This window comes from Pollachius pollachius, assembly GCF_949987615.1.
Source record: "Pollachius pollachius genome assembly, chromosome: 5".
NCBI lineage: Eukaryota > Metazoa > Chordata > Actinopteri > Gadiformes > Gadidae > Pollachius > Pollachius pollachius.
The window spans coordinates 14,927,588-14,943,627 of NC_136938.1; the positions used below are offsets into that span (position 1 = coordinate 14,927,588).

At 42.5% G+C, this 16,040-nt stretch overlaps 1 protein-coding gene across 1 annotated transcript in view; it reads right to left on the reverse strand.

Moving 5' to 3' along the window:
- tspan4a (tetraspanin 4a) overlaps positions 1 to 6,367 on the reverse strand; it is an 82,597-nt gene extending 76,230 nt beyond the window's left edge. The window contains exon 1 of the mRNA XM_079736114.1: positions 5,407 to 6,367. Coding sequence (XP_079592240.1) covers positions 5,407 to 5,730 — 324 coding nt within the window. The 5' untranslated portion in view covers positions 5,731 to 6,367. The remainder of the gene's footprint in view (positions 1 to 5,406) is intronic.
- Between the last annotated feature and the right edge of the window lie 9,673 nt (positions 6,368 to 16,040).

The following is a 16,040-nucleotide window of genomic DNA, read 5'->3' on the forward strand; positions in this document are numbered from 1 at the left end:
AAAGCCAACCATCTTGCCTGTGGAGAATTGTAATTGATGTGTTGCTTTCCATGTAGGTGAGAAAGGATAATTGGCAGTAAAGTTATGTATTATTAGAGATGATACAAGAATGGAAGGAAAAAAATAACATTCTTCTAATCACCTGGGAAGATGAAAGACAACTTTGATCGTATTTCGAAGTACAACTGGTAATAAGAGTGGGACAGAATGTAAGATAAATGCAATTGTATCCATTGGGAAGTGGTAAACAAAATGTTAGTCAGTTGTGTGTTTTATATGAGGGGAGGATTTTTTCTTTTGGTTGATTTGTCAATTTTCATTTCATGGTGTCTAGCCTTTTTCTACAGGAATAATACATTTGAAGTTGTCATCAAAACAGTAGACATCTTATGATGTAGGCTTTCATTCACTTCATGCCAGAGCAGATAAATAGCTAACTTCCCCCATCGAAGTGTTCTCACCCAAGCTTGGAAGAACCATTAAATGCACGCACATGCACGCACACTCGAAATAGCATGCACACACTGACAAACAAGCCAGCTGAAGACCATAACTATGTGCATGTGACATAGTATGTGGGGGATGGTTGCTAATGCCATTCTGACGTGTGTCTACACTGTTTAGTCGGTACACACAAAAAAGACGTGGAATGACCCATTGCACAGAATCCCTGTTAATGACCATTACCGCAGTAGAACCTGCACCAATGGTGAGTCATTTTCTTTACATAGACACACAAACTCCCCTCTAGATGAAGGGACACTGCGACCTGGGCACCTACCTGCCAAAAAAGTTCAACAAAACCTGTCCCTTTTGGATAAATCAAAGCTAAACGTCCATTAGAGCCCACGACAGCATGTACTTCTCATGATCAGCCCCTTTGATCTTCTCCAAAGGAAAGATCTCCTCAAAGTGTTCCGAATGGACGTGTCAGATCAAAGCTAAAGCCATGCTCCTTGGTCTCTAGGTGGCACAAACGGCGGCGCTCATAACACTAACTATGGGCCTGCTCCTTTTATGTTCCAGGGCACAGGTAGCAGTTGAAGAGAACACACATTATGCCATGAACCATGTGTCCTGGTACGTAATAGGAGTAGACCCATCATTTGTGTTATGAGCGACACCTGTGTCCCAATGACACCTATATGAAAAGGGTCTATTAGGACACGGAACTATACCTCCGTCTTCTCTTTTTCAAAGGCGAGCTCTACTGTGTTTTCTGAATTACACCCCTGCTGTGTGGGATTGATATCAAGCTGACCAAGTAGGAAAGGCTGCTGTGCTGCATTGCACTCTTTTGGCCAGGCGAAGGGTCACACCCACCTTTTGGCTGCAACTTCAACACCACACACAATGTGACCTCATTATTTCCTGATTTATATTCTATTAAGCAGCCTCTTACAGCTGTAAAGACAGCCATGGATCACTGGCTTCCTGCACTACCGGGCACTCTCCATTACATCGATATAGCTGTAATTATACCGTCGCCATGCTGCCATGCTCGTTGAACTTGGAAAGCAGGAAGAAATAACGAAAGAAAGAAGGAAATGAAGAAAGAAAGAAAGGGAAAGAAAGAAATAATTAATTAACGAAAGAAAGAGAAAAAGAGGGAAAGAAAGAAAAATGCAACACAATATATAACAATTTGTGGTTTACAATTTTTTCTTTTTACGCCTGAGACAAATTACTATTTGACATTTTTCAGAGTTGAAAACATCATTTGATGCTACAATGTCCCATGTGTCAAAATCAATAAATAGTGTTGGTAGCAGCTGACCTAAAAATGAACAAAAAACCCTAAACTAAAACTAACTAAAACGATGTACTGCAGAGCTGATACACCAATTTGATTTAAAGGTCCAGTATTGTAAATCCAAAGAAATGTCATCCGTCAAAAACTTTATACTTCAGATTTGCATCGTTCTAAGTGTTTGATGTCACATAAACCAGCCAGTGTTTTACTACCCATGACCTTGCTAATTTAATCCCTGTCTTTACATTGAATGGCCATATTGCAGAATAAGAGGAAAAGTATTTTTGACTGGTTGGCAAATGATTCTTAGTGACAAAGAACTACAGATATGTAGTAATCCTTGACGTAGATATTTTTTCTGCAATGCAACTGTTAATGTGAACAGATTTTACCTGATTCAATCATCCTTTCAGATAGGTCTTAGTCATATTTGTACAGAGGATTATAGTAACTAATATTTGAAAAACAAATAACATTTTAATGTAATTTGACTCTCACTTACAGCTCCCTTTATTGGGTAAGTGCTGCATGCTCCACTCAACTATTGTTCTTCTTCTTTCTTTATTATTCTCTACAAACCTTGGGACCTATCTCCTTCCTCAATTTTTCATCTAGAGACTTCATTCCAATTTTCAAATGTTTAGATTGGCTTGGAATTACGCGCTTCTTTTCAGAATCCAATTTTTTTTAATACTTTTTAAGATATAATACTTTATAATACTATTTTTTACAATGGAAGTCAATGGAAGGACGGCCGAGCCGTCCGCCCATTCTCTGACACTTCAACTACTTCAGACTTCGTAACTGGGTAATTTTTTTATCGTTAACCTTCATTCAAGCGTTTAACAATTCAACATACTTGTATCTTCAATAATAATGAAAAACAAAAAAGTTTAATTTCCCTACCCGCTTCGTATATTTCCAGTTGGTCTCATTGAGTTACGTTGAGGCTCGAATGCGAGGACGTTCAGGCAGTGTTGCCAGATTGGGTGGTGAGGCTGGAGCGTGATAGTCCAGGGTGGCTATGAAAGCTAACCATTGACTTTTTACTGACTTTAAAAAAAAGTCAATATTTAACCTAAAAACCCCATGTCAAGCTTAAACGGTTACGTTATTCCTTGTTAATGGCACTAAAATGATTAATCGATTGGAAATATGATTGTTATATATCAGGCTTTTGTCAGTGGGAACCCCAGTTTATATGGCTATTATAAGGCTTGCTGCTTGCTACATATCCAGGTGTACTCCAGGTAGAAGCTAAATGCTAAAATCAATGCTTTCCTGTCCAATAGTAATTAGGGGTGAAGGATGGCCATCAGACCTGTCACTCAAAACTCTGCGCCAGTCGTAAGGAGAATTGATTCATGATGCATAGTCGACCTGGCGTTGACTGTTAGGTTAATGTTCTTTAAGTTCTTGTAAGATTATTTCAAGTTGAAGTTCTACATAAGTGTAAGATAATTTTATGCATGACTATTTTGAAAGGTCGTTTTATTTTTGCTCATGTACCAAACATGCATTTTCTGTGGCTGTGTCCCTGCACACGGAGTGCGTGTGGGCACATGCGTGTGCGTGTGTGTAACGTAAAAGTTCTTGAGTCACTTTGATCGCATTCAGGTGTTTATTGTGCTCACCATTGGTATTTTACATGCCTATTTTGTGTGTGGTGTATTAATGTAATCGTATTGACTGTCAGTGTGTTCTTTACACAGACCTTTTGAGGTTTGTGTGTGAGAGATAGATGAGAATTAGTCCAGCCTCCGAGGCTCAGGTTCCATCGGTCAAATGTCTTTGGGAAATGATATGGCGTTTTTGAATGATCGTACTTAACAAACTCTGTAGTTGGCGAAGAAGTAAAAGTTGCGTAACGTTTTGAACGACACACTTTTTCCATTTAGTTTCCGGGTGGGACTTATTCTTCAGAGGTCTATACCAAATAACATCATAGTTAATAATCAGGTTGCGTTTAGGTGTGTCTTTGTGTATTTGCCATTGCAGAAGTATATAATTTATCGGATTTCTGGCAATATACGTTTTGGGCAGGTTTATGGTTGATTGGGCGGTTTTTAGTCTACAGTTGTGCTGAAAATTGCCAACAGAAAAGCTCAGCTATTCTATATTATCAAAAATTTATTCAAACTTGATCACATAGGCTATTTGTTTAACTCTTCACTTTATCTGTTTCCAACCATTCCAACCAAATGTTTTAAATGGTGTGCATGTTTACATTGTTTACTCCATTTAGACTGCTAACATCCCTTCACTTGATTTAAGCCATTTAACATTTCTTTATGTCTTAAACAATGTTGTTTTAATAAAATATATTTTCAACCTCATTTTGCACTACAGCACTCACCTCATTTTCTGCAGGAAATGCATTTTCTAGTGTTACACATGTGTCCTGACATATTTCATAAAACAATGGTTGCTAAGGATTCACAAACATATTCATATTTGTTGTCGGTATCATGTCAGTTTCTGAGTTAGCGACTGAGTTAATGAGCTCAGATGAGGATTGATTATATTTAAATATTGCCTAGCTCACCTTATTTTTTAAATAAATAAGCCATACAAACAGCCTTTCAGCAATTTTAAGAAAAACAATAAAGAGATAAATTGCCTAGAATGTATAAAATCAATAATCGATAATCTGTACATGTGGATTAAGAAAATGGATGGATGTGCTCTGGGATCGTTTGCATTTCACATGATTAACAAGAATTAGCAATTATTCAATATTCAATAGGATACATACGTTTTGTGATTTTGAAATGAGAGAGTTGCTCATGTAAAATTCCACAAAATACAGAATACAGAATCTCAACAAACCCTGACAACCCACCCACCCACACTCACATTATGCCTACTAATCACAAATGGCCCCTCAGTGTGAGTGGTGGACGCAGGGTTGAGTGAAGGTCACTCAGGACCCCAAGGAGAATACATCTGGACAAACAGACCGCTTTTTCCACGGTCAAGTTATCTCAGCAACACCAGGGAGGAAAGCAGGAGTGTATAATAAATTGGATTCGCTCTGGCAAAATGAGAGTCATGCTTGCCCAAAAGAGTTCAGGCGCTTGAGTTGGTGCTATATATCTCCCTTTGTATCTGCCACGGCGGGCCACACTTGAAAAGCTTTGAAGTATGTGATGGGGAATGATCCGATTTTTGTCCATTTGTATGAATCAGAGACTTATTCACACACATTCAAACACACACACATTTTCAACGCTGGAAAATGTGAAGTTACTTTTGGCCAGTGGCCACACAGAAAGAGGGACTGACACACGGTGGAAGGACTGATAATTGGCAGGGAAGAGAACACTGGGATGTAGGAGTTGATGGACTACTTCCAGCATCTACTGTAAAAATACAACTTGATACAAAATACACACATGTCAAAGCTTATAGTGTAACTACACAAATCCTTGGCTCACCCACACACAGTGGGATTAGTACATGTTATCAAAAACTCTCCCTCTCTCTCTCTCTCTCGCGACAGTTGCAGTAGAACCTCAAAATAAGCACACACAAAATTGTATCGAACCTGCTCACACACAAGCCTAAGCTTCTCAAAACTCCCATTTAAAATTCAAACACAAACACACACACACACACTCAGAGAATTAATAGAATGAGCGAAGTGCACTCACCCAGAAGAGGAGATTGAAGAAGACCATGCCGTAGCGCAGGCCCATCATGCAACCTTCGGCCATCCTGCAGCGCCGCAGCTCTAGGAGGAAGATGAAGGAAAGGTCCAGGTAAAACACCACGTACTTCTTCCCCTGGCCGTAGCGGCCGTCGCTTGATCCCTGCGGCCCCTTCGCCGTGTGGAAGCCGAAGGCAAACGGGGGCCGCTTGTACTCAAACTCGCCGCTGTAGCGGTGGAACCCGGACGAGAAGGGCGGCGTGCCGGCCTTGCTGTCCAGGGACGGACTGCGCCGGTACGGCGTCTCGTCCGTGCTCGAGCGCCTCATGGCCTGCTGCGACACGCGCAGAGTCCTCAGAAGTGTCCCTATGGTATTCAGACTTGCACGCGGTCTTCCGGTCACCAGAGACTGAGGGGGAGTTCTGTGGAGTCCTACAGGTGCCGCTGAAATGTTCTGCAGGAGGTTGAACGCCTTGGATTCAGACCCCCTTTCTCCTTGGTTTAGAAGACAACACGCTGGCCCTTAGAGAGACCACAACGCACCATCATGCACCATAGTGAGTCGGTGAAAGAAAAGGTAAAGAGAAAAAGAAAGATCCTAGTTCATATTTGAAAGATGATGGGATGGGGGGGCGGGTCAACCGTCAACCTTTGCTGTAATCCTACATAAACCTACAGAGTTTCCATAATCCCAACACCTGGATATCTGGTGTGTTCAGGACATCAATGATGATTCGAAAATACAGACGCAGCTTTGCTCTGCTTTATCCCTAGAGCACTGGCGGTGTCCTTCTGTGACAAAAAACTGTTTCCGCCCCAATCAACCCAACTCAATCCAGTTCACCCAAACCGGCTTTATTACAGAGACGTCCAGATCGAGCAAATTACTGTTTAATCCTACCTGGTGACATAAGCTAGTCTTGAGAAGGTGCATTTTTCCCCGTAATTCCTTCTTCGTGCAGAAATATGACAACACATGGAGAATACATCACATCATTCAGGTGCAAATGCACCCCCACCCCCCACCCCCCCCCCCCCCCCCCCAACAGTCAGCGGCCGTCTCAATGTCCCCCCGCTTTCGCTGACGTGCATAAAAAGTGCACCTAAAAAAAAGGGGACTGCTCGGAATGCACAAAGCGGGAAGGCAGTGTCATGATTGAATCAAAGTCGGGGAGCATATCAAAAGAAAGCTTCAACCGAGGCATCAACATGCAGCATTCACGTGTGCGCCAGGAATTGTTTTTAGCGTCTCGTGAGTTTGACTCTGCTTTGTATTGGTCCGCTCCGTTCCCGCGTCCCTGTTCCCCCCTCCAGTGCTGTCCAAACTTGTCCTTTTGTCCCTCAAAGTCTCAAGGGAATAAAGGCATTGGTTCCTCCATGCGTCCGTATTGTCCTTCTCACTCTCTCTCCGTCTATTTCTCCCTGCTTCTCTCGCTCTCTGCTTCTCTCTATTCTCTCTGCTTCTCTCTATTCTCTCTGCTTCTCTCTCTCTCTCTGCTTCTCTCTCTCTTTCGCTCTGATCCTCTTGTTTTATCAGTGCTCAATCTCTCCTCTTGTCGTCTCCTGTCTGCACGGCTGGATGGCGTTTCCTTGAATTCCAGACTCTGATCAGATGGGCAAAGTGTCGGCCGGGCGTCTCTTTTCCCTTCTCTGGTCTAGGTAGGCAACAAGATCAAAGTGTCCAAAAGAAAATATGAGGGAGAAAATACATAGGCAGTTTCTTTACAGGAGATGAAGAAACACTGCAGTGTTTTAGAAATAGTCCAGCCCGTCAGCTTGCTGCTCACTCAATTCCCCCTCCCTCTCTTGTTCTCTCCCTCTTTTTCTCTCTCTCTCTCTCTCTCTCTCTCTCTCTGCTGCTTATGCACCCAAGCTCACACGCTTGCTTACTCTCTATCTTTCTCTCTCCATCTCTCATGCACACACTCTCCTTTGGCGTCGCAATATATGGTGCTCTCTCTACTGAACATGGACAGTCTCAACCACCATCCCTCCATGGTAACTGCCACCAAAACCGAAAACGATAGAGAGGCTGGGGGTCATTCATATGCAAGCCACACCCTACTACCGGGGACAGCCAATCACAATCTGGTAGCCCATCCTCCTCCGTGCACACAGATATCTGGTCTAACTAGATGCACTGATTCGGCTGCACACCAACACACACAACACACCTGGTGAAGAGTAGTACCGTCTTTACATCCCTCCCTCCTGCTATCCCTCTACTCGTCTCTCTCTAGCTCCATATATGCTGTGCAGCCTGCTGCATGGGACTCATTGTAAATTGTAAGGTTGCTCACAACCACACACACACACACACACACACGCACACACACATGGCTGCACTCGATATGCTTTTTCTGCTCATGTTTTCTTCCTGTCCCCTAGGAGCCCCTAGGAGGAGTGAGGCAGAAGTCCCTCCCCCTAACTCTCCCACCAGCCCCCCCAACACTCAGCATTGGTTTCTGCAGCATGTAGTCAATAGCACGCTCATATGTATGCATTAACATATAGCTTGGAGCCTATCACGAGTTTACATTTCTACCAAATGCCAATGCAATTCCTAGCCGACCATGGGTCTTTCTGGGTCTGTGGCTATGAATTCACTGAGGTATTTTTAAAGCGTGGAGATGGTATTGATTTATTATTTATAAAAGATATAGAGTTAGTTTTTGCCTCATACCCGTGTCAACCTTTTCTCTTCCTATAGGGATTTACTTCGAGATGGCTGGCTATGGGATGTATAAACATAGTTTATTCATTTATTGTTTCATGTAACCGAGTAAGGTACCCTCTGAGTCAGTGTTTTGGAGATTGCCAAAATTAAAAAAAAGCATAGATTGTAGAGAGGCTAGATGCAATGCAAGTTAAATTAATGCTTTAACTGGCCTCATCAAAATAATTTGTACTCTGAAAAAGGCTCAACCCCCACACCCACTGCAGCTCCACACACATAGATAAAAATGGTTGACATTTGGCAAAACAATGTATAGGGTGTATTCACACCTGCCTTGTTTGGTTCGAACGTTACAAAAAAAATTGCTGGTGCGGACCTATTGGGCTGTTGTGAATCCAAACCATCGAACTCTGGTGCGGACCAAACAGTCGCACAGTCGGTTCGATTTCAAACAAACCCTGGTGCGGTTCGCTTGAGAAGTGAAAGCGCCGCACCTCGCTCCGATCCAGTTCTAAAATTCATAGGCCTCCTTGGACGTAACTGGCTCCCACTCAGCCGCGCGTATTATGGGAAATACTGTTTGATTAGCGGTTAATCCAAGATTAGCAGCACATTTCGGACCGTCGATTGAAAATGAATCGTGGCTCAACATGGAGCAAAGAGGAGCGGAACGTCTGTTGGATATTTGGACAGACGCCCACATTAAAAGCATGCTGCAAAACACACATGAAAATTACGATGTATTTAACACATTCAGCACTAGGATGAGGGAGAAGGAGTTGGACCGGTCCACAACTGTATGAAACAAATCAGTATCAGCACAACGAGTGCAGCCGGCTGAATATCCATGATTGTTTACTTTCACCAACACTTTCCCCCCCCCCTTTTTTTTCTTTACCGCTTTACCCCACCCCAGACCTTTTTGTCCAATGATTGAACGATCTGTGCACACATGTGGGTTTGTTGACAAATTCTGGGAATGTTGCTAAAATTGCAATGTGAAAAGGAACCGCACCAAACCAAAAAAGAAACATTGTATTTTGGGCCGGACCAACGAGAGCGAACTAAAGGACTTCCCTGGTGTGAATACGCCAATGATGTTCCCCCTGGGTTGTGCCTGAGCTACTGAAATGGATTGGATAGAGATTTGGTGGGGAAACTATGAAGTTAAATTAGATACGTCTGATTTATCAGATGTTATTCCTGCTACAGCAGCAAGAACATTCTTTAGGAATAGATTTTGTTTGGGTGTCCTTTGAAGCAGGATTGGTAAATTAGCCTGCTTTATCTCAAAGGCCATCTACAATTCATTACTATCTGCGATTTTTCCTCTCAATCTAAGGCTATAATCCTATTTGGCCTTATTGTGAAGCCCCCTTCCTCCCCTCAGGCCTTACTATATTCATCCCTCTCTAAAATAACAAAGTGGTACTCTCCTACTCACCATTACTGACAGTGTATTAGAGCAGGCGGTTGAGACGTGGAATATGCCATGTAATGGATCTCTACTTGACCCCAAGGTAAACACCTTCTCCTCCCTCCTGCCCCTTTAGCCACTTGACGTCAGACTTTGCAGTGGGAGGGGCTGAAGAGCAGAATTCCCGCCTCCCGGCTGTTAGCCACGCCCTCATACAAAGCTGTATACGGCGGTTGCCATTAGAGATGGATTTATTGATTCGTTTCCGCGAACCAGTTCGCTTGATTCAGTTCGCCAAGGGGAGTCGTTCGCGAATCGTTCGTTCGTTCGTTCGTTCAGTCGAGTTTCCGGTAGAATCATGGAATGAACGGCTCAGACTCAGCGCCTCCCTCGTTCTCATTCTCATACGTCAACATTACAACTTTAACCAAACGCAGCGGGATGGGGGGTGTAGTTGATTATTGGATGTTTGACATATCAGCAAAATAATAGACTTGATTTAGCAATGATGGTGGGTGTCCCGGGTGTTTTAGGCTCCCATAAACAGAACCCTGTGCAGCCAAAGACTAAATCTAGCTGCCAAAATTAACACTGCCTTCAAAACGAGAGCTGGTTAATTGTGAAAAATGCACTAAACTGTCATCAGACAACGCAGTTATACGCTATTGTAATGACCTCGCCGGTGACAAACCAGGTCACTGAAAACCCGTAACCAACGGCAAAAAGCCACACTAACAACAACCGGTTACCCGGGCAACCCCCCAACCCGGTCCCTTCAACGTGCAAGCCCCCACCCTCCTGTTCTCCCAAGGCCCTCCCCCAGCTGACCTGATGATTCGCCCCCCACACTGATTGAGAAGAAGAACATCCAATGCATGCACAGAGAACAACTGGCATAACGGACAACGAAATACAATGCAACACATAACACACAAACTCTTTAAATGTCCCAGGGTCGCTACACTATAGACTCTCGAGTTTCTGGTATAAAGGCTGGGACGAATTTGAAATGATAAATATGTACACTTTATGTTGAAAGTATACTGTCGCGATTTCCATTGAAACGAATTGCGCGGTGAGTAGTCTTCACAACGAGAGCTGGTAGGTTGTGAAAAATGTGGTATAAAGGCTGGGACGAATTTCGAATTATAAATATGTACAATGCATCCTTTAAATACGTTCATGCAACAGATGGTCAATGTGAATAATAAATAGCTCGCTCACTAAGCCCATTTGTTTTTTCCCCATTAAACCTGTCGCTTTCTGTCTCTCATTGACTAAAATTCAACGAGAGCGTCCTAGACTCAGTCCTAGAACAGCATACGATTGGCTGGCTCTCGTGAGTCGTGACGTCTCTCAGTCAGTCCCTCCTCACCACTCACACAGTGAGTGAACGAGCTGTCAGCGAGTCAGCGACTAGTGGGTCTGGGAGGAGTCGACTCTGAGAACGAACGAGGCGAACGAGGCGAACGAGACGAACGAGGCGAACGAGAGAGAGGAACCAGTTCAGTTCGTTCGTCTCAACGATTCGTTCATTCGAACTGATTCGTTCGCGACCGAGTCAACACTAGTTGCCATTGGAATTTTCGCCATGTCGAGAAGATGTTCCCTATGCGAAAGCTAATTCTCAAAGAAGACGACTTGAATAATGAGTGGTACATTTTTACCACCATCCTCCACAGAACCGCCCCAGCCTTTTATTGTGTTCGCTTCATATTGCTGAGAACTAGGCGATGTAGGATGTTTGCCTCGATTAGTTGTTACAGACGGGGCAGTTACCACTTTTTTGGCCCAACCTGGAACTTCAGGATCACATCCTCATATGCCTCTTTTCCTTTGACAGTACCAGCTCAACTCGCCACGACTTGGCGTGGTGTGACCTGGTTTGGTTCCAGGCACGTCGTGTTTCCATCTACAATAGTACCTCTTCAGCGTGGGCGGGTTGCATTGCACGCATGCGTGAAACTGCGCATGCTATCTACGCAACACATAAACAGACAGGGCTACACACTAGCGTCTCCACCTCTGTCACGGTCCACGACGTGTTCTTGCGTGCTGATCCTGCGTTGTTCAATAATCAATCACTATTGATTGATTATATATATATATAATCAATCAATATATTATATATTGTTGCTGAACGCTGATGCTAGTATTTAAAGATGCCGGTGTCGTGCCGAAAATGGAATCCCCGTCTGAAATCGCACCCCCTCTCTGTGTGAACGCGCTTTCGTTTATTTCGTCTGTGCTTTCTAGAGTCACATCATGCATACCTGTATGACATGTAAACTATTAAATATTTTAGTGCCCTCGTAGTTCATTATCGTGAATGAGACATCTTAGGTTGTGGGTCGCCTATAAAATGTAGGGTTAGTTATCGCTTTCTGTGACAAGTTGCTTATCTTATGATGAGATGATATAAACAATGCTACAAACTATAAACCTTCTTTTCGTCAGAAGAAGAAATCTTACATATCGCTTTCTGCGATAAGTCGCTGATCTTGTGATGATATGATATAAACAGTGCTATAATGCGGAGAGGGGCTGCGATTTCAGACTCCATTTTCGGCACAACACCTGGTTTCGGGTGTCAGGCTCGAACTTCGCACTCGTCCAGTGGCGTAACTCTCTGGCCAATCAGTGGCCAGCAGCCTGTTTAGGTCACACAAAAGTATTGGATTAGCTCTCATGGAACCTCAACGGAGGTGAGACTAAAAAAGTACCAGGTACCACATTTTGCCGATGGAAACGCAAAAAAAAGCGGGCCGAGTTGAGGCAAGTTGAGCTGGTACTGTCAGTGGAAAAGGGGAATTAGGATGCTTTATTAGTTGTGGATTTGTTCTGTTTAAAACAAAGAAGGTAGCTACTAACGAGTGTTCGTAGGTTGGTTGTAGCTGAGCTATGCGAAAGATACCTGACGTCATTGTGTGTAATGTTTTGGTAAATCAGCTGTAGGTCTCGGCTTTCTAGCTCATGTTGTTGTGCTTTTAGGTTTTGGTTTGTCAGTGTGGTAGAAAATAATGAAGGTTAAAAGGATATTTACCAAATGTTTAAATATATTAGTGGAGAAAAATGAACCAGCCTGGGGGGAGGGGCAGGCGCCAGACCTCGTTTCATTGTTATTCAACACCTCAGAGGATCAGACAGACATCCCTCTGTAGTCAATGGCGTCAGTCTATCTCTCAGTTCCCTTAGATACAAGTATAAGTAAGGTTAACTTTAAGTATAAATTATACAAGAATATAAGGTCAATATATTTACAATGGAGCCAAATGTTAAACACTATTGATATTGCCTGGCCTTCCTGTGTCAAACTAATGCCTGCATTCCGATGAACCCCCGACGCCTTATGTAAATGGCCTCTTAGAGAAACACCTGTTACCCCCTATGGGTTCTCGTCTGTAGTTTGGGAATGTATATTCTGTAAGCTTAAATTAAAGTTAAGGTAACTAATTCATACCCCCGTTAAATTCAGACACTACCAGCTTTAGGATTATGACTGTATATGCCAAAGACAAATAAAGTGGCCTTAACTATTACAAATACATATTTTACTGTTTAAATGAATATTGCTTTCACAGGGCTCATCTCTTATACACATGTGGTAAGCCATGGTGATTTAAGATCAGGTTAATAAATAAGGCAATGAATAGATTTTAATCAAAGACCTCACTTCATATAACTTGTGGCATCCCGCCCCTTAAACCTCGGCCCGGGCGGGTCTGAGGTTTAGTGTTGGAAGGCGTATACTGCCGCCACCCAATAACCGGCGACAGAGAGCATCACTTCTCTCCCCCCAATCAGCGAGATAGGGGACACATGGCCGGAGGGAGGAAAAGGCCCGGGAGCCATCTTAAATGGAGCACGAGAACTGACGAGAGGGGAGAACGGGAGCGAGTGGCAAGTAGGAAGCGCTCGAGACCACAATCGACTAGAGGCTCATGGAGACCCTATAGATAGTGATTGTGTTCCCTGTCGGAGATCATTGCAATAATGCCGAGTGCGGCTTAACCCTCTTTCAACGTGTGGTTCGTACCTGGAACCCGGCACATTGGGAAGCGGGTTACCACAAACTCTAATGCATAATATGTAAACTACAATATGTAACTCTTTGAATCTAATGCTTGAATGTATGAATGTATGTGTCCATGTGGGAAGTAAAAGATAAATAGTAATTGGGAAGGGTTCAAGAAGCTCTGTGATTGGTCTTGGAAATCACAGAGCTGTAGTTACCTCAGAAATCCCGGGCCGTATAGCCCAGTTATTTTGCAAACAAACTCAGGTGATGTTGTTACTCTTTGCAGTCGCAATAAAGCCTTGATCATTCAACTCTAGTCCTTCTCGACCTCTCGTAGTTTGTAATATTTTTACGAGAGGTCTCAAATACTCAAATACTAGATGTTTGAGTATTAGACCATGGGTTTTATCCATGACATCAGCTGTATTATGCCTCGGCTAACTTGCTCCCTAAGGTTACTGTGTTGAGTTGGATTCATGATTATTACAGCTGTTATGTTACCGTAATGTTATTAGGCATTATAAATCATTACGGCACATTTTTAATACAAGAGAGAATTCCTAAAAAATACAAAATACCATATTCGAACACTACAACTTTCCTAAGCTTCAAAATGGATCATTGACTTTTGACCTTCTATAATTGTAGGTTATACTTGGCAATCATGTTTTAACCTGAAATAAAAGTGAGGATCGCAACCTACAACATCTGCAGGACAAGCAGTCTTCAGGATCGTGTTCCCAAAGTCCAGGACAGGGAAATGCACACAAAGACAATCAAAACACATCCTACATACAGTAAGTTGTACATTTTCTTTTTATTTGTATTAAAGGTCCCATGGCATGAAAAATTCACTTTGTGAGGTTTTCTGACCTTAATATGAGTTCCCCTAGCCTGCCTCTGGTGCCCACGTAGCTAGAAATTGCGTTAGGTATAAAACGAGCACTAGCAATCCTGCTCTGCCTTTGAAAAAACAAAGCTCAGACGCGCCGATTGGAAATTTTTCCTTGCATGTCATCATATGGGGAAATGTTACCTTTTCTTTCTCTGCTTTGCCAAATGAGCTATGACTGCGAGCGCCACATGTGTGTGTGTGAATACACACACTGTAACGCAAGTGCTGTACACTTCTTTGTTATTTGAATAACCGTCCTGCTGTTGGTGTTACGGCGCCTAACATGTCGAGTTCTCTGACGTCTCTGGTATTTCCACAATGAGACTGTTGTGGGGGTTATCTCAGCCATGGTTGACAAGGAATTGAGGAAAAGAAACTTTGGCTTCGACTTCCTGAAGTACATGACCCGCAACATTTTTTATTGTTCTTAATTTTTTAGAAATATTTTTTCAGTTTTTGTATGCAATGTATATACATATCAGTATACCAACAGTAAGAGACATAACTAAGTGGAGGATAAACCCCCCTCACCCTATAACCCCCCCAAAAAAATAAATAAATAATAATAATAAAATAAAATAAAATAAAAATAAAAAAAACAGGAAAGAAGTCAGTGTGAAGGTCAATACCAACGATTACATTAAGTACTTGGAGTAAGAGATGTACCGATATGGTCTAAATATGGCTGCCAAATTTTCTAAAAGGTGTTATATTTTTTTCTGAGACAATAAAAGTTTTTTTTCCAGGGGGATGCAGCTATTCATCTCAACAGACCACCTGTCAATCAGAAGAGAGTAGTCAGATTTCCATGACACTGCAATGCACTTCTTAGCCACACATAGAGCCATTTCAATGAATATGAGTTGTTTAGAGAACGACGAATACTTGTGAAGTTCCCCAATAAACAAAGGGTCTACAGGAACATTGACTCCTTTGATCCTGGTTAAAGTGGAACTTATATCATGCCAAAAAGGCCTAACTTTCACACACAGCCTAGTACAATGCAAAAAGGAACCAACTTCAGTATCATGTCTGAAGCACATTTCTGACAGGTTAGATTTGAATTAATGTCATTTTTCTGGGGTAAGGTACAATTGATGTAGAATATTATAGTTAATCAATCTATACCGGGAATTGATAAAAGTTGACAAGCTATATTGACATAATTTTGTCCAAAACTGTTCATCAATTGTAACATTGAGATCTGACTCCCATTTCATTCTAGACTTATGCACACCTGGCTTTGGGCCCTCAATAAACAGTAGGCGATACATTTTAGAAATAAATGTATGCGTGTTCCCATCGTAAAGAAATCTTTCAACATCATTCATGACAGGCAGGGTCATTTCAGGACCCAAAGCAGCTCTCAGAGAGGATCTTAGTTGGAGATAACAGTAAAAGGTTTGATTGGGCAAGTTATATTTCCTCTTCAGGTGCTCAAATGACATAAAGAGTCCTTTGTCGAAGCAATTCTCCAAGTGTTGGATTCCCTTATGATGCCATATGTCCAGAATCTTATTATTAAGAGTCATGGGTATGAGTTCATTTTGCTTTAAAGGTGTTTTAGTTGACAGTCCCACCTTCAATCCAAGACTTTTGTGAACCTCACAAAAGTCCTTTTATCAGATGCC